A 25,568-nucleotide genomic window follows, 5' to 3' on the forward strand; every position below is an offset into this window, starting at 1 on the left:
TAATCTGTAACCTAAGCAGGGCTACCACTCCAGACACCCTCAGCTGTGAACTGTTTCCAGTGTGGGGACAAAGTTGGCGCTGGTTTATAGAGGCTGATGGTGTTTCTATTCTAAGATGTTACCTTGAGCCAATCATTCCTTCCTGGACATTCCAGTCCTGACTCTGGGGAAAAACTGCTATCAACATTCCACAAACCTTTTTCTTCCTCGGGCCATTTTTAGTCACGACCCAAAGAGTAAAAATCACTGGGATGTCAGTCATTTCGATGTCTGCTTGGCAGAAGAATCTCATCCCCGTTTCCTGAAATTGTTTCAACAGATGCTGCTTCCACTGTTTTGAATTTAAATTTTAGAAGCCAATTCAATCCTAGGCTGCCATAACCGAGGGATAGAATCAAGATCATATGAAGTGCTTGTACCACTTTAAAACGCCTTAGTAAGACCCCACTTGGAATATTGCATCCAGTTCTGGCCACCACAATATAAAAAAGATGTTGAGACTCTGGAAAGAGTGCAGAGAAGAGCAACAAAAATGATTAGAAGGCTGGAGGCTAAAACACACAAAGAATGGTTACAGGGACTGGTTATATCCAGTCTAATGAAAAGAAGGACTAGGGGAGACATGATAGCAGTCTTCCAATATTTCAGGGGCTCCTACAAAGACAAGAGAGTCAAACTATTTTCTAAAGCTTCAAAAGGCAAGACAAGAAACAATAGATGAAAACTAACCAAGGAGATGCAGTGGTTCAGTGGCCAAAATGCTGTGCTTGTCGACCAGAAAGGTTAGCAGTTCAGTGGTTCAAATCCCTAGAGCCATGTAATGGAGTGAGCTCCCATTACTTGTCCCAGCTTCTGCCAACCTAGCAGTTCAAAAGCACGTAAAAATGCAAGTAGAAAAATAGGGACCACCTTTGATGGGAAGGTAACAGCGTTCTGTGCCCCTTTGGCATTGAGTCATGCTGGCCACATGACCACGGAGACATCTTCAGACAGCGCTGGCTCTTCGGCTTTGAAATGGAGATGAGCACTGCCCCCTAGAGTTGGGAACAACTAGTACATATGTGCGAGGAGAACCTTTACCTTTAACCAAGGGGAGACGCAACCTAGAAGTAAAGAGAAATGTTCTAACGGTGAGAGCAATCAACCAGTGGAATGCCTTGCCTTCAGAAGTTATGGGTGCTCCATCACTGGAGGTTTTTAAGAAGAGATTAGACAAGCATTTCTCTGAAATGGTATAGGGTCTCCTGCTCAAGCAGTGGGTTGGACTAGAAGATCTTCTAGGTCCCTTCGGACTCTATTATTCTGTGATTATTCTACAAATTCTTTTTTCCTTGGCTTAAAAGGAAAAGGGAGAGACCAGGAAAATCTGAAACTGTGAAGAGAGTAGTAATTATGGAAGAACTAGAATTTTACCCCCGGTTTCTTCTTATGGCTTTTCACACATGATGAAAGATCAGGGCTATAAATGTAGGTTCTTAGGCAAAATTCAGGTCCATAACTGTAATATTATCCTTATCCAGCATCATAAACATTGGGGTCTATTGTAGTATGAAGCATCCAAAGCTAAACTGAAATAAATAAGCTGTTGCTACCTTTATGGTTAAGAAAGGTGCAGGCAGACCTCCACTTATGACAGATCATTTTAGTTTAGTTTACTTTATTATCATTGCACCTTGTACAATGAAATTAATGTGATCTTGAGTGTACAATGACAATTCATATTGTGGCTGTTAAGGAATCATGTGCAGTCGTTAAGTACAACATCAGGTGGTGGCTGGTTTCCTCATTGACTTGACTTATTGGAAGCTGGCAGTGAAGATCCCAAGTGGTGATGATGTGACTGTGGGAAGCTGTGACCCTTGTAATTGTGTGTCGGTTGCGGCCCTACCTGAATCGGGAGGCTCTCACAACAGTCACTCGAGCCCTTGTGATCTCTAGGCTGGAATACTGTAATGTGCTCTACATGGGGCTGCCCTTGAAGAGCATCCGAAGACTTCAGCTAGTCCAGAATGCGGCCGCGTGAGTGATCGTGGGCGCACCACGGTTCGCCCACATAACACCGATCCTCCGTGAGCTGCACTGGCTACCTGTTGGTCTCCGGGTGCACTTCAAGGTTTTACTCACCACCTATAAAGCGCTCCATGGTAGTGGATCTGGCTATTTGAGAGACCGCCTTCTGCCAATTACCTCCCTGCGTCCCATCAGATCGCATAGAGTTGGCCTCCTCCGTATCCCATCCGCCAGTCAGTGCCGACTGGCGACTACTCGGAGGAGAGCCTTCTCTGTTGCAGCTCCGACACTATGGAACAATCTCCCCGTGGAGATTCGTACCCTCACCACCGTCCAGGCCTTCCGCACAGCCCTCAAGAACTGGCTAGCCCGTCAGGCCTGGGGATAATCTTATTTTCGCCCCTCCCGAATGCTGAGTGAATGTTGAGTTTTACTGTCTAATTTACTTTGTGCACATCTTTTTTTTGGTATTGTCCTACACTCCCCTTCCCTTTTTTGATTGTAAGCCGCCCTGAGTCCCCTCAGGGAAAAGGGCGGCCTATAAATAAACAAATCTAATCTAATCTAATCTAATCTAATTCCTAAGTCAATGGGGAAGCCAGATTCACTTAACAACCGGGTTGCTAACATAACAACTGCAGTGATACACTTAACAATGTTGGCAAGACGGGTAAACCTCACTTAATGACTGTCTTGCTTTAGCCATGGAACTTTTGGGCTCAAATGTGGTCGTAAGTCAAGGGGTACCTGCGTAGTTTTGGAAGTGATGAGCTGGTGAATTTCTACTTTATTGTGTTTGCACGCATTTGGATTCGATCAGATGTTCTGGAGAAGATAGAAATGGTGCTTCCTAGTGGGATAAATGCCAAGTTTTTAATCTGTGTTGAAATAAGGTGGCTTAGTAAAGTGATCCACCTCCAAGTAAAGTGTTTGCAATTGCCTTATGGAGATTTTGCCAGAGACGTTTAAATGGTGTAGTGCTATTATTATTTTGAAATTATTATTGTCATCCTCTCCATAAAGGTAAAGATAAAGGTTCCCCTCACACATATGTGCTAGTCGTTCCCAACTCTAGGGGGTGATGCTCATCTCCGTTTCAAAGCCGAAGAGCCAGTACTGTCCGAAGAGATCTCTGTGGTCATGTGGCCGGCATGACTAAACACCGAAAGTGCACAGAACGCTGTTACCTTTCCACCAAACGTGGTCCCTATTTTTTCTACTTGCATTTTTACGTGCTTTTGAACTGCTAGGTGGGCAGAAGGTGGGACAAGTATTGGGAGCTCACTCCATTATGCGGTGCTAGGGATTCGAACTGCTGAACTGCCGACCTTCTGATCGACAAGTTCAGCATCTTAGCCACTGAGCCACTGCGTCCTCTCCATAGGACTTTCCACAGACCTCTTAACCATTCTCGATAGCATAAGCCATGGTCTTATCTTTTTAAGTTCCCTCATTGAATTGAGAAAGAGAAGTATTCCTTTTCTCTTGATGTCTTCATAAAACCACTGAAGGATATGCTTTCTGGAGTCATTTCTCAAGCTTTGAATACTGTGGAAGACTAAATATGTGCAATTAATCAAAAAATGCAGAATTAGGCCAGTGATCAGGACAGCTGCTCCAAGTGCTTAGAGGTCCAAAAATTCCTCTTGAAAAATCAGTTCTGTGTTTTGGAGGTGGATGTGAACGTTACTGTGCCATCAAAAAATGCAATACCTTTTACCGATTAAATTCATCTCTGTACATGCCGATGTTTGCCTTTCAAAATACCATTTTTAATTGTCTCTTTGCTTTTTTTGCTATGATTCCAGTGACTTTTTTAAAAACAAACACTTCTTCATAATTTTATTATAATTTTGAATTCTTCAGCATTGTGAGTTTCAAAAGGCATACTAAAACAAATATAAAATGTGCCTGCCAATTTTTATTTTATTTTATTTTGCCATTTGGATGCCTCCTTCTCATTTTCTATTTCCTGTATCTAGCCATAATTCTAATTCTCAAATGACAAGTTCTAACTCTGCTCCATCAAACATTTATATTTTTAATGACTGTTCATGAGTTTGTGTACATTTTCTGAGATTATATACTTTGCATGACTAAGCAGCCAGAGTTATTAAATGCTTTTGTCTGTTGCTGGATCTGTTTAATTTCTGCAAGAAATAAAAGTCCATTCGCAATGCACACGGCATAGAACTGTTTTGTTTTAACATTTTAATTAGTCTGTGCCAAAGGAACCAAATCATTTCAACAGTTTGGATTTGAAACCATTAGGAAAAATTATGTTCCTTAAAAACAACAAGCAGAAACAGACTGACACTTTTGAGGAAAATAGCTGGATTTTTTTTTAAAAAAATGTGGTTGTTTTTTTAAAGTATACTTCATGGTTTTTCTCAATTTGCAATCACAATGTCATTTTAGAAACCCAAAATTGTGATATATAATATACAAAAGAATGGTTGGATCATATCTAACTGATGTTCTACAATTATCAAACTTGTAAGAATTCAGCTTTAATTACAAACGTAGGAAAATATACTAATACAGCTAGAACAAGTAAGTAAAATACTGAATTCAGTAACAGAATAACAGAAGAGATAACAGTAATAGCAATAATAATAGGGACAGAATAACAATTGGAAGGAACCTTGGAGGTCTTCTAGTCCAACCCCCTGCTCTAGCAGGCGATCCTATACTATTCCAGATAAATGGCTGTCCAATCTCTTCTTAAAAGCCTCCAGTGAGGGAGTACTCACAACTTCTGAAGGTCAGCTGGTTAATTGTTATAATTGTCAGAAAATTGGTTCTCTCTTTTATTAGTTTCCATCCATTTCTTCTTGTCTTGCCTTCAGATGCTTTGGAGAATAGCTTGACTCCCTCTTCTTGACCCCTCAAATATTAGAACACTCTATCGTATCACCCCTAGTCCTTCTTTTCATTAAACCTATTGTTGTTAGTTGCCAAGTTGTGTCCGACCCATCACGACCCCATGGACAACGTTCCTCCAGGCCTTCCATCCCCTGGAGTCCATTTAAGCTCAAGCTGACTGCTTCAGTGACTTCATCCAGCCACCTCATTCTCAGCATCCCCTTCTTCTTTTGCCCCCCATCTTTCCCAGACTCCAGGGAGTCCTTCCTTCTCATTAAGTGGCCAAAGGATTTGAGTTTCCTCTTCAGGATCTGGCCTTCTAAAGAGCAGTCAGGGTTGATTTCCTCTAGGACTGACTGGTTTCATTAACTATACATACCCAATTCCTGCAACCATTCTTTGTATGTTCTAGCGTCCAGTCCTCTAATCAACATTGTTGCTCTTCTTTGCACTCTTTCTAGAGTCTCAACATCTTTTTTATATCGTGGTGACCAAATAATAATAATAATAATAATAATAATAAACTTTTTTTCAGTATACAAGTTCATAAGATGTTGAACTGCCATTTTGGTTTTCTTAGTAGCTAGCCAGCTGACTATGAGCTAATCCAGATAATATTTCAGCCGATGATAAATAACAATATTCAGCTGTATTCTGGAATATAACATTATCCTTCATTGATTGGTCTGTGGCCAAAATTTTATCTTGCAGTAGTAAATTTCATTTAGGATGAATGAGGCAGAGTTCCTTTGTGCTTTCTAGTCTTCTCAGGCATGTCCTTTCTTCTTGCCTTCTTTCTTTCTTTCTTTCTTTCTTTCTTTCTTTCTTTCTTTCTTTCTTTCTCTCTATCTCTCTCTCTTTACAGCGGGAGGGATCCCATATTGTTATCTGTCTCCAATTTTTTGAATGTGAAAGCTAAAACCACCACAGAGCTATCCCTATGGAGTCATTTAATCTCTGGATGTGAAATGGTTTGTTAACAATCATCCAAGCTTAGAATACAGTTGACCAAAGGAATTAGTTTAACCTTTGCAAAACTGGATCTGTTAAGGCTAAATATAACCCCACTCCACCTCAGTTGGCACTGTTAAGGCACAGTTAGGGGTGTTGGGAGAGAAATGTGTACATATATCCCTTTATTAAACGAAAAGGTATTCTTAGTAGTTATTTGGAAAAAATGAACTCATATTTTTCAGTATCAAAGAAATCATTGTGAATACGTACCCATTTGATGTGGAGAGCTTTAAATCTGAAAAGACAGATGATTTTTCTGATTCTCTAGAAGTCTAAAGGTGTACTTATCCACTTTGCAAACATGGGAGTAGGAGTAGAAGAAGAGGAAGAGGAAGAGGAGGAGGAAGAAGAGCAGGAGGAAGAAGAAGAATCAATAGTTAATTACATTGCTATAGTGATATAAATTACTAATTCAGGCTAGTTATGTTTTAAGCTGGCAAACATTTCTTCTTTATTATTCCTTAGAAAAACTTAAGACAAGAAAAACTTACTAACACCAATCCAATTTGCATAAAATTGCACTGAGTGGTGGTTCAGGGGCTAAGATGCTGAGTTTGTCGATCAGAAAGGTCGGCAGTTCAAATCCCTAGCACCGTATAATGGAGTGAGCTCCTGTTACTTGTCCCAGCTTCTGCCAACCTAGCAGTTCTAAAGCACGTAAAAATGCAAGTAGAAAAATAGGAACCACCTTTGGTGGGAAGGTAACAGTGTTCCATGCGCCTTCGGCGTTGAGTCATGCCGTCCACATGACCACGGAGTCGTCTTTGGACAGTGCTGCCTCTTCGGCTTTGAAATGGAGATGAGCACTGCCCCCTAGAGTCGGGAACGACTAGCGCATATGTACGAGAGGAACCATGGTTATGGATAGATAGATAGAGGGTGGGTGGGGTGGGTGGGTGGGTGGGGTGGGTGGGTGGGTGGGTGGATGGATATGGATATGGATATGGATATGGATATGGATATGGATATGGATATGGATATGGATATGGATATGGATATGGATATGGATATGGAGAGATGTAGATGTAGACATAGATGTAGATATAGATATATATGACACATACATACACACACACACACACACACACACACACACACACATACTGTATGTGTGCTTAAAACTATCAAATAGAATATATATATCCCAGTAAGGGTATGGCTAGCTGATGAGAGCTAAATAGCTTGAAATAGATCTATACTAATCTCCTTTTATTTATTTATCAGCACAAATATAACACACACACACACACACACACACACATATATATATATATACACATACACACACATACACACATACATACACACACACACACACACACACATACATACATACATACATACATAAAACTCATTGGTGCATCCTGAGAGAATCAGGCAATGAACAAACCAGAATCTTACACTGAGAGCTCCTTTAAACTCTTATTTTTAACTCGTCCTTAAAATAAGCTGCTCTTTTATCTTAGAAAAGTGGCTTTGAGCCTGAACAAGGGAACCAAGGCGCTTCGGAAAGATCTCTTAACCTCCCCGGGCTCTATATTAGACTTCTGAGTCACAGAGGTTTTGCATAGCTGGTGTTGGGTTACCAACCATGTATGGCCTCCTCGTCAGGGATATCAGTATCTGTATTATAAGTGCTATCTATTCTTAGATGACACTTCGGCTGGACTGACCAGGCAAGAGACAAAAAAGAGTATTATTTTGTGCTTTAATCGGATAGAAGGGGGTGGAAAAAAGAGTGCTCCTTTTAAAAAACAAGACATACCCACCTGTATCCCACCCCTCTGTTTCACAGAGCCCCGGGTTTTTCCAGGCGTAAAGGAGAGATAAAATGTCCTTCAGTGTGACTCTCAACGGATCTGGACCATGGGGCTTCCGCCTGCAAGGAGGGAAGGACTTCAACATGCCGTTGACCATCTCCAGGGTAAGGACAAGATACTCAAAAGTATTTTTTTTCTTGAGATTTGGGGGTTTGGACTTGTGGGCTTGCTGGGGGCAACTGGCCGGAGCAGGGAGGGGTGATAAGATCCCAGGCAAAAAAATAATGGCAGAGCTTTGCAGAGTGAAAAGTACTACAATGACAAAGAAATGGACTTTACATGCTGCTCCTCTGCCTTGTCTAATTCATACACAACAAGAATAGCTCACATATATAAGTTGTGGCAGTGGGGGGTCATCTTTATGACAGCTGATTGAAAGCTTTTCTCTGGCTTATTCTCCCAACAATTCTTCCATCAATTAAGCGGATGAAAGTGACTCAAATCTACATGCGTTTTGGTGGTCTGTGTATCGTCTCTTTTTCTCCTTCTCCCCTCCCTCCCTCTCCCCTTCCTCCTTCTCCCTCTCCGTCTTCAAACTTAATTTTTATTTTAGTCCTGCCTTACCTAGAATAAAAATGAAAGGAAATGGTTGCTTGGGACAGGATGGTCATGATCATTCATGGGTTTTTTTTATTTATAAATCATATTTATACCCATCTCACCATAAAGTACAGGATGTTTGCCCATATTTGATCAATGAGCTCTCAACATCCCCAAGAGGTGCCTTCCAACAAATGGACTGGATTTTGGAAAATGTTTGTATTACACCTCAAATAGTATGTCATGTAAGAATTAATGCATGCGATTAGCATGGATTCCTTTATTGCTTTTTCCATTTTGCCACCGTCTGTCAGTCATTTCTTCCTGGGATTTCTAAAAGGAAGTTATTGCAAGACCCTGTGTAAGTGTGTTGGAAGTATCAACCTCAAGTATCCCTACAACTCACAAGTTTATTTTCTCCTTTTCTGGTTTTGGGATTAGGACTTGGGATACTGTTGCTATATCAGGGAGAAGTGAAAATAGATAACAGAGTGCAGGATGAGAAGCGCTGAGAACTCTTTATCTGTAATCAAGAATGAGTTGTAAGCTGAATGTCTATGGAGATTCTCAGTCATCCAGGTCAGGGGTGTCCCAAACGTGCTTTTTGAAACAGCAACTGGACTTTTTTTCCCCCCTTGAAGACATTTCGCTTCTCATCCTAGAAGCTTCTTCAGCTGCTGAAATGAAGAAGTGGAGAACTGAAGAAGCTTCTTGGATGAGAAGCAAAACATCTTCAAGGAGAAACAAAGTCTTGTTGCCTTTTGAAAAACACCTTTGGGCGTAACAAGCTGAGTTTCTAGACAGACGTGTGTGATGGGCAGTGTGCTTCAAACTTATGTATCTATTCTTCCTCCTCTATCTTGGTCTGAAGCCCCAGAATAGATGCTGAGCTTTCTTTCTCCTGCACGTTAGAGATCCAAAATAAAATCTAACGTTGCACAGGAAATTTTTTGGGGGGGAAACCTCTTCTCCCCCAACTTTGGCATCTGGGATTGTCCCGCTGCATTCAGTCTAAGGCTGTCAGCAACTGTTTTCTCAGTCCTTGGAGAAAGTTTAAATCATGGATAAAGGAGAATATTTGTAGCTCAAGCTTAAAATGAGGGATCCTTGGAGCTCTCTGAGATTGGTTCGTTTCTCGCAGGCGTTTCATTATTTAACACTGACGTGTTACCTAGTTTGGGTAATGAAATGTCTGCAAGAAAGCAATGAAGTTCAGAGAACTCCAAGGATAAAGGTAAAGGTTCCCCTCACACATATGTGCAAGTTATTCCTGAATCTAGGGGGCCGTGCTCATGTCTGTTTCAAAGCTGAAGAGCCAGTGCTGTCCGAAGACATCTCCGTGGTCATGTGGCCGGCATGACTAAACACCAAAGGTGCACAGAATGCTGTTACCTTCCCACCAAAGGTGGTTCCTATTTTTCTACTTGCATTTTTACCTGCTTTCGAATGGCTAAGTTGGCAGAAGCTGGGATAAGTAATAGGAGCTCACTCCGTTACATGGCGCTAGGGATTCAAACCACCAAACTGCTGACCTTTCTGATCAATAATCTCCGCATCTTAGCCACTGAGCCACTGCGTCCCCCTTTGATACCTCAGTTTTAAATCAGCTTTGGAGAATGAACCAGGACATGACTATCTGGACAATCAGATGGTGTATATATCTTTGCATATTGTTGGGTCTCTGCCTCTTTTTCCAGCTTCCAATTCCAACTTCTTGAGTGCCTGCAGATTATGTTGAAAAATCTCAGGATGATAACCACGATGGTCCCATCATTGCTGTGCATATTTTTAATGTTTATTTTGCACAACCCAAATAAAAAACTGGTAACACTTTGCTTACCTCATGAATAGCTACCATCTTGATGTTTTTTTCACCATATTCTGTGCATACACCTCCCAACTTCTCTCTGGGTTTCCCTTTTCTTCATTTTTTCCTCCCCCAGAGTGCAATTTTCTCTGCCATGGAGTTTTTTACAAGGTCATTTTCCGCCCCTTTTCCATTTTGAAAAAAAAATGTTCTCAATTTCATTACATCTTAAGGTTGCCTTGCTCGCTGATCTTTCTATTGTGTGTATGGCGAGCTGGAGTTTTGTAAAGATGGGGAAAATGAAGGTTAAAAGCGAAAAGGCAATGTAATTTGAGTTACTGCAGCTGCGTGGAACTTTAAATGTCTTCATCAAAAGTGTGGATGGGAAAAAAACAAACAAACAACAGATTGTTCTTAAAGAAGTCACAAAAGATGTCCAGTCATTCTGAATGCAAAAGATGGAATCAAACAGGCCAAAGTCATGTAATGTCCATCCTAGGAGGACATCTTGAATCTTCTCTTCTTATATACTTAGTAACATTTTCAGTCTTCCCATCTATGTTTTCACCCATCACATTCTTCCTTTGTGCTAATTCTGAGTGCTTCAAATGCTTATGCTGATTTGCCTTATGACGTTGATGGATACCCATGAAGAAATGTGCCCAAGGAACTTCATAGTGGAATTTCAAATCTGCCAGCTCAGTTTGCAGAAGATCTAAAAGCAAGGGCTTAAATTCCGAACATGCCAATGACTTTCCTTTGTTGGACTCACAACAGAAATTTCATTCCAAACTAAGATGATTGCTTCTGCACCACATTCTTTTACTGGTTTTATTCCTTTGAGGGGAATTGAAGGAATTGATTTATGTGGGGAAAATCATGGGTGTGTGTGTGTGTGTGATATTAGGGATGTAGCCTCCATTTCTAACCCAGATTAGTATTCCTCAGTCTCTGCAACTTTAAGATGTGTGGACTTCAACTCCCAGGATTCTCCCAATCGATATGCTGACTGGGAAATTCAGGGAGTTGAAGTCCATCTATCTGGAGTTCAGACTATGGGTTCTCCTATTGAGATCCTTGAAGTAGTTGCTGCAGAATGAAGATGCAGGACAAATAAGCAAAATCAGAAATTGGGAAGAGGCATTTTTATATATTTAAATGAAGAGAAGGAGGAGGGGATAAGGGTAGTTCCTACTCATAGCTGTCATATCATGAAGCAAGCTACCTTGCTTTTTGATAGACTATATTTTTATTGATTAGAGAGTAACATAAGATAAAGGTTACCCCGCACATGTGTGCTAGTCATTTCTGACTCTAGGGGGCGGTGCTCATCTGCATTTCTAAGCCAAAGAGCCAGCACTGTCTGAAGACGTCTCCATGGTCATGTGGCTGGCATGACTCAATGCTGAAGGCGCACGGAACACTATTACCTTCCCACCGAAATCGTCCCTATTTTTCTACATGCATTTTTATTGCTTTCGAATTGCTAGGTTGGCAGAAGCTGGGACAAGTAATGGGGGCTCACTCCATTACACGGCACTAGGGATTCGAACAGCTGCACTGCTGACCTTTCTGATCTAGAAGCTTGATCCCACTGAGCCATTGAGTCCCTTTTAGAGAGTAACATAAACATCAACAATAGAAGAGAATTAAAACACCACCTTTTCATTTCTGCTTGGAATGATACAGGCTGGTCATCCATCTAATCATTCTGCAGCTCAAAGTTGTATTAGCCTGTCTAACCCACAAGTGTCTGCGTGAAATACTTAGCTGTCAAAAAGCCTGTGAATTTCTTCCTAGGATGTTGTAATTTGCAGAGTCGTCAGGCATCTATTCTTAATACATCAAGCATTCATCATTAATATATGTTGCCATAGCGGTACTAAGAATGAGACAGGCAAACTCTCCCACAAGAGCAAATATTTAACAGAGTATGTGGCTACTTACTCTATAAACAGGCCTTCAGTGACATATGCAAAATAGAAAGCAAAGCAATAAACTTCTATAAACCCTCCTTGAAGCTTTGTGATAATCCTTTACAGAATTTGAAAATGTGCTGTACTGATACCAGGACAAAAATGTACTAGAAGTTAATGTTAATAATCATATCAAGATAAGATAATGTTGAAATAAATAGTAGGAGCATCTTTCTTTATTTACTGTATTTTTTGGATTATAAGACGCACTGGAGTATAAGATGCACCATGATTTTGAAGAGGTAAATGAAAAAAAAAGTCTTTGCTTTTTCCAGGCATCCCAAACCCTCTGCACGCCTCATTTTTTGCATACACAAAAAAGGGCTTGCAGAGCCTGGGGGCTAGGCCCCCCTAAAACGAGCAAAACCAGCCCCTTTTTTGCTCTTTTTTGCCCTCCCCAGCCCCCAGGAGCACTTTGCAAGCCTCCCAAATCCTCCTCACACCCATTTCTGCAACGGGGGAGGGGTTTTGGGAGGCCAAAAAATGCTGTATTTAGTGTATAAGCCACACCCAGATTTTCACCTTCTTTTTTGGGGAAAAAAAGGTGTGTCTTATATTCCAAAAAATATGGTAGTCAATTTCTATGGCCACTTATCTCCAACACATGTCTCTGGGTGGTGCACAATAAAAACAAATTAAAACAGTTAATTAAAAACAAAAGAAATTGAATACAAATAGCGGCCAAGAGATATTATAATCCGCCAGTGTCAACATAACTAGGAATCGGGGCCCTTCACACACTGGGGATGCCAGGTCTGGGCACATAGCCAGGTCTTCAAGGCCTTCTGAAAGGCCAACAGGATTGGGACCATCCTACTCTTAGGAGGGTGGATATTCCATAGGGCAGGTGTTAAGGCAGAGAAGACATGTATCCTGATCTCCACCAGCCAAGAGTTTTTGGCTGACAGGACCTGTAATATACCCAACCAGTTGACCCAATTTTGACAGGTAGAAACAACTGGCACAGGAGGGCCCCTCAAATAATGTGGCCCCAAGCCATGAAGAGCTTTAAAGGTGACAACCAGCACCTTGAATTGCACCCAGAAACACACTGGCAGCCATTCCAACTCATGGATTAGGGATGTTCCATGGGTTGAATGTCCAACGCCATTAACTAATAATAAACTGGATAGTCTGATGAAAAGTCTGATGAAAAGAAGGCCTAGGGGAGACATGATAGCAGTGTTCCAATATCTCAGCGGCTGCTGAGGGAGTCAAGCTATTCTCCAAAGCACCTGAGGGTAGAAGACGAAGCAGTGGTCAAGGAGAGAAGCAGCTTAGAACTGAGGAAAAATTTCCTGAAAGTTGAAACAATTAATCAATGGAACAACTTGCTTCCAGAAGTTGTGGCTGCTCTAACACTGGAAGAGATTGGATAACCATTTGTCTGAAATGATGTAGGGTCTCCTGCCTAGGCAGGGGGTTGGACTAGAAGATCTCCAAGGTCCCTTCCAATTCTGTTATTCTATTCTATTCTTTCATTTTCTTCTCTTCTCTTCTTTCATTCATTCATTCTGTTCTGTTCTATTCTTTCTATTCTATTCTTTCATTCTATTTTATTCATTCATTCATTCTATTCTTTCATTCTCTTCTCTTCTTTCATTCTATTCTATTCTTTTTGAGTAACTATCAGTGAATACCATTCTGCACAGGCTGAAGCTTCCGAAGGCTCTTCAAGGGCAGTCCCATGTAGAGCGTGTTACAGTAGTCCAAATGAGAAGTACAAGAGGATGAGTGACAGTGAGCAGAGTCACTTTGTCAGAAGAAGGGCTGAAGTTGCTAAATGCACATGCAACCGTCCACAGTGCCATTTTTCTAATTAACCTTTTGTACATTTTTAGAAAGAAATGGTGTAGCAAATGTTTAAGAGGGGGGTCTTTTTATAATCTTATTTTCCTGAGTGCTTTGGGGAAACATTTACGGTTTCCCTTCCTTCTCTGTGATCATGAAAATGGATTTTTTTGCTCACAGGGGAAGCAAAATGTTCGGAAACTACTGTCTTTGAATAGGGGGATATCAGAGAGAGCTATAATGTTCAGTCTTATAAAATCTCACTCTAATGCTATCTTCCCTGCACAACAGTCATAAAACAGCATCAATTTTATTGGGAATGAGGTTTTATGAACTGCTTATTATATGACACTCAATAAAGGCACCATCTAAATCAGAAATATGTAACATACGGAGTCCTCTGGGTGTATTAAATTTCTCTTTAGCCTTAGCAAACATGGCCAATCTTCAGGGATGATGATGGTTGAATCCTCAAATGTTTGGGGACTACGGGGTTACTTACACCTGATCTAGACAAGAATCACATTGTCCTAGGACCATGATGGCAAACCTATGGACGCAGAGCCATCTCTCTGGGCACGCCAACCATCACCCGCTGCTCGTCTGGGTTCTGACATGCACAGCTGACCTTCTTGTACGCGGACACATGGAAACCGGAAGAGCAGCTCCCTGGCACGCATGTGTACGTCTGGAAGTTGAGCTTCCAGTTTCCAGTGCATGTATGCATGCCAGCCAGTTGGTCTTCATGCACACATGCAAGCCAGAAACCGGAAGACCAAGTGACCCATGCACACAGGAAACCAGAAGTTCAGCTTCCCAGCGCGTGCATGCTGGGCAGCTGCTCTTCCGGTTTCCAGTGCTCCCTGCACATGCACGCTCCCTTTTTGGCACTCAGTGCCGAAAAGGTTCACCAACACTGTTCTATACCAGTGCGTGCATGTGCTAGAAACCAGAAGAGCAGCCGCCCAATCTGCAAGTGCATGCCAGGAAGATGATCTTCTGGTTTCCGGTGCATGCATGCACGTGAAGACCAGGTGGTTGGTGTGCATGGAAGTGCTGGAAACTGGAAGATCATCTTCCTAGGACGCGCATGCACACTGGGCAGCTGCTCTTCCTGTTTCTGGCACTCCTGCGTGCATGAAGATCAGCTGGCCAGTACTCCGGAACCCGGAACAGCAACGGGTGATGGCTCACGTACCGGAGAGAGATGGCTCTGTGTGCCACTTCTGGCGCGCGTGCCATAGGTTCGCCATCACGGGTATAGCGTCTCTTGCTTCAGCAGGATGGTTGGATTAGAAGACCTCCAAGGTTCCTTCCAACCAGTGGTGGGATTCAAATAATTTAACAACCGGTTCTCTGCCCTAATGACCAGCAGGGTAGGTGGGGCTTGGTGGTCATGTGACTGGGTGGGCATGGCCAACTCAACATAACTCACGTTGATGGGCGCTTCACCTTAGCTGTTACAATGTAATAAGGGTTAACCAGAGAGGCAGTTTCTGTAAGCAGGGCAATAAAGATTAGGCTAGAAACAACACCAGAATGTTTCCTTCCTTATAGGATTAGCCCTGTAAAGTGGGAAAAAAACAACATATTTCTTCCAACAACCGGTTCTCCGGACTGCTTAGAAAGTTACCAACCGGTTCTCCCGAATAGGTGCAAACTGGCTGAATCCCACCTTTGCTTCCAACTCTATTATTCTATGTTCTATGCTTATAGGCTACAGGAGCAAACAAGGAGGAAGAAATGGGTCCAGCTTTGCTTAGATATCATTGCCATTATGCTGCATCCAGGCAAGGCTTTTAATCATTGCCTCCTTTGTGCAATAAACTATCCAGTCTTGATAAGCTTGACATGTCACCTGAAAGCGAATCATGTGTCAAAAGTGCATCATAGCCCCCCTTTTTACTCAAGTATCGTTGATGGACTACCTCCTTAATTGCAGTTGAGTTCCTTCTTCTTTGGATGATGTAAAGTCAATTCTTCCTTCCGGCCTTCAGACAAGGAATGTGAAGACTGACTCTAGAAAGAGGCCTGAATGAAACGTTCCAGTTGTACTACATTTTCACCTTTTTTGGAGGTGTGAATCCCGGTGAAATGGGCAAACCAACAAAGGATGAGAATGGAAAATCTTCTTGATGCCTGTTGCTTTTAATCTCCCCAAACTGTGGAACAATGAAATGAGAGGTATATAAGCACTGCTGAAATAGACTCCCGGGCTGTGTTTTTCACTCTGGGTATTAACCTGGTTCCCTTGCCAGCTCTGGAATCTGAACACGGTTGCAAACATTAGCCAATCAATATGTAACCACCACACTTGGCCTCTTCTTCTCCACAGGCCAGAGAAATGCTGCTTATCCATTTACCTTTAATCTTCTTATTTTCTTTTTTTCTAAAAAAGCCAAGGTTTTAAGTTCAGAGGTGGAGAAAGAGATGAAACTTAATCTGCACTCTCAGAGAGCAATACAATCTCTCTCACTTTAAGTAGCATCACATTTAAGACCCCCTTCAGCCAGCTTTTGAAGGGCAAAGATTGAATAGGAGAGAGAGAGAGGGAGGGAGGGAGAAAGAAAGAGAGAAAGGGAATGGAGGATATATATGATCAATTTCTGTCCCCTGAATATTGAATGCAGATGGAGACTGCAGCCAAGAAATTAAAAGACGCTTGCTCCTGGGTGGGAAAGCTATGGCAAATCTAGGCAGCATACTAAAAAGCAGAGACATCACACTGCCAACCAAAGTGTGTATAGTCAAGGCTATGGTTTTCCCAGTTGCAGTATATGGCTGTGAAAGTTGGACCATAAGAAAGGCTGAGCGCCAAAGAATGGAGGCCTTTGAATGATGATGCTGAAAAAGACTCCTGAGAGTCCCTTGGACTGCAAGGCAATCCAAACAGTCGGTCCAAGAGGAGATCAACCCTGACTGTTCTTTAAAAGGCCAGATCCTGAAGAGGAAACTCAAATCCTTTGGTCACCTAATGAGAAGGAAAGACTCCCTGGAGAAGAGCCTAATGCTGGGAAAGATGGAGGGCAAAAGAAGAAGGGGACGGCAGAGAATGAGGCGGCTGGATGGAGTCACCGAAGCAGTCAGCATGAGCTTAAATGGACTCTTGAGGATGGTAGAGGATAGGAAGGCCTGGAGGAACAATGTCCATGGGGTCACGATGGGTCGGACACGACTTCACAACTAACAACAACAACAACAACAAATATTGAAAAGTACTAGTACTGAGTCAATATATACTGTAAACATGTAATCAATGAAAATTTTATTTAAAATTCAGCTTTTAGATGTTTCTCAAGCTTATTACAATTCAGCAAAATCATCAAAAAGATGCTTTTCCTTTTTAAATATTTTTTTAAATATGCATAAGTATTGAATACATGAACAGTCTCGCATCTGGGTGTTATTAGTTTTGATACAAATTAATGGTATAATATTGATAATATTAGTTACACATGAATCATACTCACCTAATTATAATAATATTAAAAATATTGAAATTGAAGTTATTAACATGTTAGTATTTGCTCCACTATGTATATAATCCTTCCTCATTCAATTATTTCATATGTAGTACACAATACTAATAACCATAGAAATATTATTTAAGTATACATAATATCTTTCAACTTCTGATCTTTACATCTTCATGTTAAGGTAGAAACTAGAGGGGAAAAATAACATTATGCATATTTCTATATAATATTTTAAAATTAATATGAAGATGCTTTTCCAAAAGGCAACTGATCTTACTTGTTTTTGTCTCCTTGAAAACTTTTTGCTTCACATCCAAGAAGCTTCTTCCATTCTGACAAACTGAAGAACTGTTGAAGCTTCTTGGATGAGATGCGAAAAATTTTCAAGGGAAAAAAAACCAAGAAAGTCCAGTTGCCTTTTGGGACAATCATAACTTAGATCAGTGATAGCTAACCTTTTTGTTGTCGAATGCTGAAAGTGCGCACATGCGCCCGGTGCTCACACCCATAATGCAATGTGTGTGCAACCCCCCATGTGCCCCATGCATGGGCGCATGACCCCACATGCATGCACACACTCCCCCATGTTCCCCAACCTCAGCGTGCATGCCCCCTGCCCCCCCTTGCCCATTTTTGACTTCCAGGTTGGTGCAGGAGCCTTTCCAGACCCAAAACCGGACATGGGGGGGCTTGTGCAGCACTCCTGCGCCCCATTTTGGGCCTGGAGGACCTCCTGCACCAACCTGGAAGCCAAAATGGGGCACAGGGGCACTGCGCGAGGCCCCAAAATGCAATGTGAGCATTGAACATGTGAGCCATCCCCTGCACATGCTCAGCAGAGACCCAAAGATCAACTGGCTGGTGAGAGGCACGTACGTATCTGTGCTGGAGCTGGGCTGGGGCGATGGCTGGCATGCCTGCAGAGAGGGCTCTGCGTGCCACCTGTGCCACGCGTGCCATGGGTTCACCATCACAAACCTAGATGATTGAGAATCACCACCGACAAATTCATTAAATCATATTTGTGATAAGTACACAGCAAGTTAAGAACAATGAGCTCTCCAGTTTTGTTTAAGAAGTCTGGAAGACCTTCCCTGAAGCTCCAGGTGATTCACCTCTGGGTTGAGTGTCAAGAAAGTCCAGTGCAGGAGCCCCTGTCAATCAAGAGGGTGACAGGTGAAGCCATAGCTGCCAGTTCCCATAGAACTGTACATCGCGCTTAGATCCCCGTCATTTATCTAAAAATAAGTGGCCAGCAAAGGCTGTAAGGAGAGTTAGCAGCCGGGTAAGTTTTTAAGGTCACGCTTCAGTTTCCTATGTCTGGAATTCTGGATTTTCTGATGGCCAGCAGGTGTGAAAAATAGTTTTGATGCTTGCTTTTGTCCAGGGCCCCAAACACAGCATTCATTTCCCACCCGGCCTTTTTAAAAATTAAACTTGGTAACAAGATTGTTCTTCATCCTGGTATTTCTTCCTTCATTCCTACCTTATTGCAATTATTTAGTAAGGAGTTTGAGATACATTTGGGGAAAAGGAAAGATGGATATCATGCTGACCTATGAACAGAGGTGGTATTCAGCTGGTTCGGACTGGTTCAGGGAAACTGGTAGCAGAAATTTTCAGTAGTTCGGAGAACTGGCAAATACCACCTCTGTTGGCCCCACCCCCCGCCCCCGTTGTTTCCTGCCCTATATTCCACAGGTCATCACAGCTGACACCGAGGGCGGTTTTTGAGTGCTGTGTGTGCAGCATGCTCTCATAGAACCGATAGGAAAACATTTGGAATCCCACCAGTGCCTATGAGGTTTATCTCTCCCCCTTTTTCAGAGTTTGTGGTGGTTTAACATGACGTAGTTGTGTTGCAAAGCTGCTCAAGTAGGGCTTTTGAAGATCTGTTGGATAGAGAAGATGATTCTGAGATGGGTTTTGTCCTTAGAAGTACCATATTTTTTGGAGTATAAGATGCACCGGAGTATAAGACACACCAAGATTTTGAAGAGGTAAATTTTTAAAAAAGTTTTTTTTTCACTCTGCAGGCCTCCCAAACCCTCGGCACACTTCATTTTTTGTGAAAAATGTGGCATGCAGAGAGTTTGAGAGGCCTGCAAAGTGCTCTTGGGGGCTGGTGTGTGTGTTAAATGAGAAAACTTTTTTGCCAAAAAAGGGCATGCATAGCCACTTGTAAAGTGCTCCTGGAGGGGGGGCAAAAACAAGCAAAAAATGGCCTGTTTTCCCCTCGTCTTTGTCCTCCCAGCCCCCAGAAGCACTTTGCAGACCTCCCAAACACTCTGCATGTCCATTTTTTTGAAGGGGGTGGGGTTTTGGAAGGCCAAAAAGGCTATATTCAATTTATAAGATGCACCCATATTTTCACCCTCTTTTCAGGGGGGAAGGTGCATCTTATACTTTGAAAAATACAGTAAGTCATCACAATGATGCAATCTTTAAAATAACCGCTTGCAAGCAAAGAACCATTTAATATACTATAATCTTTATGTTTCTCCTGAGCTTAAATTTGCTGTTATGTATGAACAGATCTTCTCCTTACCTAGAAGTCGGCTTCTTGATGTTCCAGTTGACACTGGAAAGACTTTTCATCTGTTATAAACTTAACTGAGGATCAGGAAACTCCTGACCCTTCTCAAATATGTCTCACAAAATTCAAAACTTTCCATTTCCCGACAGTGGGGACTGGGGATTTACTCCTTAGCCAGGGGAGCTAGTGGGAGATATGTGTTCTGACCGAGGCTTCTCAAGAACATGAAGCAGACTCCTTGTCTCGACAAAAACCCCTTTTATTAATTGACCGTGAATTCTGCTCATTCACATCCAACAAAGTCTTTCAAAGGAGGGTTTACAGTCACAGACTTTATCTGGCTTGGAGAGCTGCCAGGCTGATATCTGCAAAACTTGGCAAGGAGTCTCAGAGAGTCACGATTAAGGCAACTAATGGTCTCCTGCAAACTCCACTCCCTTTTCGCTCCTCTTTCATTTCATTCACCTCGAGGTGACACGAGGCTGGATCCAGGCGGTTGTAACCGCCTCCCTTCGGGAGGGGAACTTCCCCGCCTCATTGAAAGAGGCGGTGGTGAGACCCCTCCTGAAGAAACCATCCTTGGATCCAGCTGTTCTTAACAGCTATCGCCCGGTCTCCAACCTCCCCTTCTTGGGGAAGGTTGTTGAGAAGGTGGTGGCCTTTCAGCTCCAACGGTCCTTGGAGGAAGCAAACTACCTAGACCCCTTCCAGTCTGGCTTCAGACCCGGTTACAGCACAGAAACCGCGTTGGTCGCATTGATGGATGATCTTTGGAGAGCCAGAGATGAAGGACATCCCTCCATCCTGGTCCTCCTTGACCTCTCAGCGGCTTTCGATACCATCGACCATGGTATCCTTCTGCGACGACTGCGGGAGGTGGGAGTGGGAGGCACCGTGCTACGGTGGTTCTCCTCCTACCTCTCGGACAGGTCGCAGTCGGTGTTAGTGGGAGGGCAGAGATCGTCCCCAAGGCCCCTAAACTATGGGGTGCCGCAGGGTTCGGTCTTATCCCCCCTGCTATTCAACATCTACATGAAACCGCTGGGAGAGATCATCCGCAGGCACGGGATTAGATACCATCAATATGCGGACGATACTCAATTGTATCTGTCCGCCCCGTGCCAAATCAATGAAGCGGTTGACGTGATGGGCCGGGGTCTTGAGGCCGTTATGGACTGGATGAGGATTAACAAGCTTGTGCTCAACCCAGAAAAGACCGAGTGGCTGTTGTGTTTCCCTCCCAAAGATTTGGCCAACATTCCAACACTCAGGCTGGGGGGTCAAATTTTACACCCCTCAGAGAGGGTTCGCAATCTGGGAGTCCTCCTGGACCCACAGCTGTCATTCGACCACCATTTAGCGGCTGTGACCAGGGGGGCATTCGCCCAGGTACGCCTGGTGCGCCAGTTGCGACCCTACCTGAACCGGGAGGCACTCACAACAGTCACTCGGGCCCTTGTGATCTCTAGGCTGGAATACTGCAATGTGCTCTACATGGGGCTGCCCTTGAGGAGCATCCGGCGACTTCAGTTAGTGCAGAATGCGGCCGCGCGAGTGATCGCGGGTACACCTCGGTTCACCCGCATAACACCTATCCTCCGCGAGCTGCGCTGGCTACCTGTCGATCTCCGGATGCGCTTCAAGGTGCTTTTACTCACCCATAAAGCCCTACATGGCAGTGGATCTGGATACTTGAGAGACCGCCTTCTGCCGATCACCTCCCTACGACCTATAAGATCGCATAGACTGGGCCTCCTCCGCATTCCATCGGCCAGCCAGTGTCGGCTGGCAACTACAAGGAGGAGGGCCTTTTCAGCAGTCGCCCCGACCCTTTGGAACGAGCTCCCCGTTGAGATTCGTACCCTCTCCACCGTCCAAGCCTTCCGCACAGCCTTGAAGAACTGGCTCGCCCGTCAGGCCTGGGGATAAGGACCGTTACCCCGCCCGAATATTGAATGTATGGTGTTGATTTTATTATATGTTGTCGTCTTAATGTCGTATTCCCCTTCCCTTGGTTTACTGTGAGCCGCCCTGAGTCCCCTCAGGGAAAAGGGCGGCCTACAAATTTCAATAAAACCAAAACCATAAAAACCATCCTCTGGGAGGGGACATTCATCGTCCACCTGTGGCCTTACTCCCAAGTCAGCCCTTGTTCTTTAGCTGTTCCCTTCGTCTGGCAACTCTGCGCATGTGCACACTGGGAACAGACTCCAGCTGTTCTTCTGCCTCACTGATGTCTGAGTCTGAAAGCAGCTGATAACTGGCATACAGCTCTGGCCCCCTCTCTGCCTCTGATGCACAGCCCTCATCAGAGCCTTCCCCAGACCCCAGGACTGGCCCATCTTCCTCCCCAACCTCATTGTTTGAACCAGCTGCCAGCTCTGCTGGCCGCTGGCGAGCCACAGCAATATGTCCTAAGCTGACATTATTTTTCTTTTCTTTTCTAAACCCTGGGGGAAGTTTCCTTCTCTCTGAAGAAGGCAATGTCAACCCAGTTTGATATTGTTGCAAGAAAAACAACAGGGATATCATAAGCCTGGAATGGACCTTGGAGGACTAGCACATATGTGCAAGTGGAACCTTTACTTTACCTAGGGTAGGGCAAGTGATAAGGAGAAAATGCTGGGTGTTTCGACTGTTGTTAACATTCATGATCAGATCTTCTGGGTCCCTGTTTCCCAATCACATCCAATTATTTACAAAGCAGATTAACACAGACTCAGAACAAAGAAGCACTTTCCCCTTGCAAGGTGAGTTTTTCTAACTAGACATCCCGGGAGCTGACCCCAGACCTCCGAGTGCAGGCTTTGATTACGGTGACAGCCTTGAACTAGAGAGGGACACAAAACTAACCAGCTGATCAGGCTCCCTGAATTATTATGCAGAGTCTTTGCTGATATTTGATCTAGCACAGATTGTTCCCTTCTTCTGTGAGGCAAAGAGGTCTGAAGGACTAGGGGAAATTATGTTGGACCGAGGAAGCATTTGCTGTGACTTCACGCTAGGGTAAAGACCTGCCAGCTTGATCTTCTATGATGCTCCTTCTACAGTTCTGATTGTCTGTCTCCGAGGGCCCCGAACTTTGTGACGATAAAATGAAATATTTGCCTTTTTAACAGCAGGGCAGAGTGGCAATGAAAGGAATTCTGGGGAAAGTTATAGTTAGGTAGGTAGGTAGGTAGGAGGGTAGGTAGGTAGGTAGGTAGGTAGGTAGGTAGGTAGGTAGGTAGGTAGGTAGATAGATAGATAGATAGATAGATAGATAGATAGATAGATAGATAGATAGATAGATAGATAGATAGATAGATAGATAGATAGATAGATAGATAGATAGATAGATAGATAGATGATATGGATGGATGGATGGATGGATGGATGGATGGATGGATGGATGGATGGATGGATGGATGGATGGATGGATGGGTGGGTGGGTGGGTGGGTGGGTAGGTAGGTAGGTAGGTAGGTGGGTGGGTGGGTGGGTGGGTAGGTAGGAGGGTAGGTAGGTAGGTAGGTAGATAGGTAGGTAGATAGGGAGGGAGGGAGGGAGGGAAGGAAGGAGGGAGGGAAAGAAGGATAGGATAGGATAGGATAGGATAGGATAGACAAACAGACATGTCTTGATTCCTGTGTTCTGCAGTCTGCAGATTTTTCTACCATAAAACAGCTTATCTGTCTGAAAACTAGAGAAGAATATCTATATCTCAACATTGTACTGTGGGGTCCTTGGTGCTCTCTCTGAGCTTAGTTGTTTTCTTGCAGACTTCTCATGACCCAACTACATCATCTGGGCTAGAAGGGAATAGGGTTTACTTGCTATCCATATACAGTGACTTGCCCTGATATTCCTGATATAGCGCAGCTATTCAAACAGATTCTTTTGCCTAGCTTTTAATTTTAAAAGAAAAAAAATTACAAAGCCAACAGACTCGGAACAAAGCCATTTTTCCGTGACTTAATAAAACCTTTTCTGCTTTTCCATACATGGGAAAAGGAGAGAAGCATCTTTCCTGTTGCATTCTGGGAAACTCACAGTCAGGGGTGGGTTTCAAATTTTGTTACTATCTATTCTGTAGGCGTGGCCTATTTTGTGGGTGTGCCTTGGTGGTCATGTGACCAGGTGGGTGTGGCCAACTTGTAAAATGTGGTGAAACTCACTTAACAATGCTCTTGCTTGTTCTCTTTCTCTTTCTTTCTTTCTTTCTTTCTTTCTTTCTTTCTTTCTTGTGTCTCTCTCCCACTTTCTTTCTCTTTCCTTCTTTTTATTTCTTTCTCTTTCTATCTTTCTCTCTTTTTTCTCCCTTCCTTCCTTCCTTCCTTTCTTCCTTCCTTCTTCTTTCTCTCTCTTTCTATCTGTGTCTCTCTTTTTTCTCTCTCCCTTCCTTCCTTCCTTCCTTCCTTCCTTTCTCTTTCTCTCATTCTCTTTCTATCTATATCTCTGTTTCTCTCTCTCCCTTCCTCCCTTCCTTTTTCTTTCTTTCTCTTTCTTTCCCTTTCTATCTTTGTCTCTCTCTTTTTTCTCTCCCTTCCTTCCTTTCTCTTTCTTTCTCTCTTTCTCTTTCCACCTCTCTCTCTCTCTCTAACACACACACGTTATTCAAAGAGAGATTTGAAAATTGGTAACAGCATCTGCTCCCTAATCCAAATCATGCCTAATCCAATTTCAATTGTGGCATTGCATCTAAAATGTGGCCTGCAGATACCATGCACAGCTTTGTGGTTTTCAGTATTTGAGATGGTGAGATCAGTTGATTTCCAAAGCAGATGGAAGATAAAGATTGCAGTTCCGCCTCTGCTTATGTGGAACAAACTTCTCAATTTCCATGGGTTAGTTTGGTGGACTGCAGCTGTTAAGTTAGTAATATGGTTGTTAAGTGAATTTGGCTTCCCCATTGGCTTTGCTTGTCAAAAGGTCGCAAAAGGTTTTCACGTCACCCCAAGACCCTGCAACCATCATAAATATGAGTCAGGCATCTGAATTTTGATCACATGGCCATGGGATTCTGCAAAGGTCATAAGTGTAAAAACAGTCATAAGTTACTTTTATCTGTGTCGTTGCCACTTCGAGAGGTCACTAAATGAACTGTTATATGTCGAGGACTAGGGACACAGTGGCTCAGTGGCTAGGACACTGAGCTTGTTGATCAGAAAGGTCGGCAGTTCAGCGGTTCGAATTATACCAGAGTGTTACACACTTTAAATTGCACAACCTGCATCACAGAGATTAAATCTATCAATACAGACTTTCTTTAATTGACGGAAGCCAAGTGAAATCCTAACTGTTATCCAAATATGTCATTTCTCAAGAATACCACTAAGCTTTGATACGCGATCGTCAAAATAATTTGGCAACTTTTAATAAAAGTACCTCTAGTGCATCATCTCGTGCAAAGACCTGAGATTTTTGTTTGTTTAAATTGCAAATAATAGATTTTCCTGCTCCCATTCTCTCTTTCGGCATACATGTACATAATATAATTCCATGCCTCAAGAGCAAATATAAATTAATATGGTCAGGGATGTGGCAGCTCAGTGACTAAGACACTGAGCTTGTCGATCAAATAAGTTGGCAGTTCAGCAGTTTGAATCCCTAAGGCTACATAACGGAGTGAGCTCCAATTACTTGTCCCAGGTTCTGCCAACCTAGCAATTTGAAAGCATGTTAAAATGCAAGTAGAAAAAATAGGAACCACTTTTGGTGGGAAGGTAACAGCTTTCCACGCGCCTTCCACATTG

General features: G+C 43.1%; 1 protein-coding gene across 8 annotated transcripts in view; it reads left to right on the plus strand.

Annotated features, from left to right (window-relative positions):
* Nucleotides 1–25,568, plus strand: part of LDB3 (LIM domain binding 3) — a 170,787-nt gene that overhangs the window by 10,672 nt on the left and 134,547 nt on the right. For 5 of the 8 annotated variants that reach the window (XM_087701854.1, XM_087701855.1, XM_087701856.1 and 2 more), the window contains exon 1: nt 7,589–7,813. In XM_087701854.1, coding sequence (XP_087557980.1) covers nt 7,721–7,813 — 93 coding nt within the window. In that variant the 5' untranslated portion in view covers nt 7,589–7,720. The other 3 variants (XM_087701850.1, XM_087701851.1, XM_087701852.1) reach the window with 3 other exon arrangements.

The sequence above is a fragment of the Thamnophis sirtalis genome, unplaced genomic scaffold (assembly GCF_051295495.1).
Source record: "Thamnophis sirtalis isolate CommonGarterSnake01/CBP01778 unplaced genomic scaffold, rThaSir2_p1.2 scaffold_15, whole genome shotgun sequence".
Taxonomy (NCBI): Eukaryota; Metazoa; Chordata; class Lepidosauria; order Squamata; family Natricidae; genus Thamnophis; species Thamnophis sirtalis.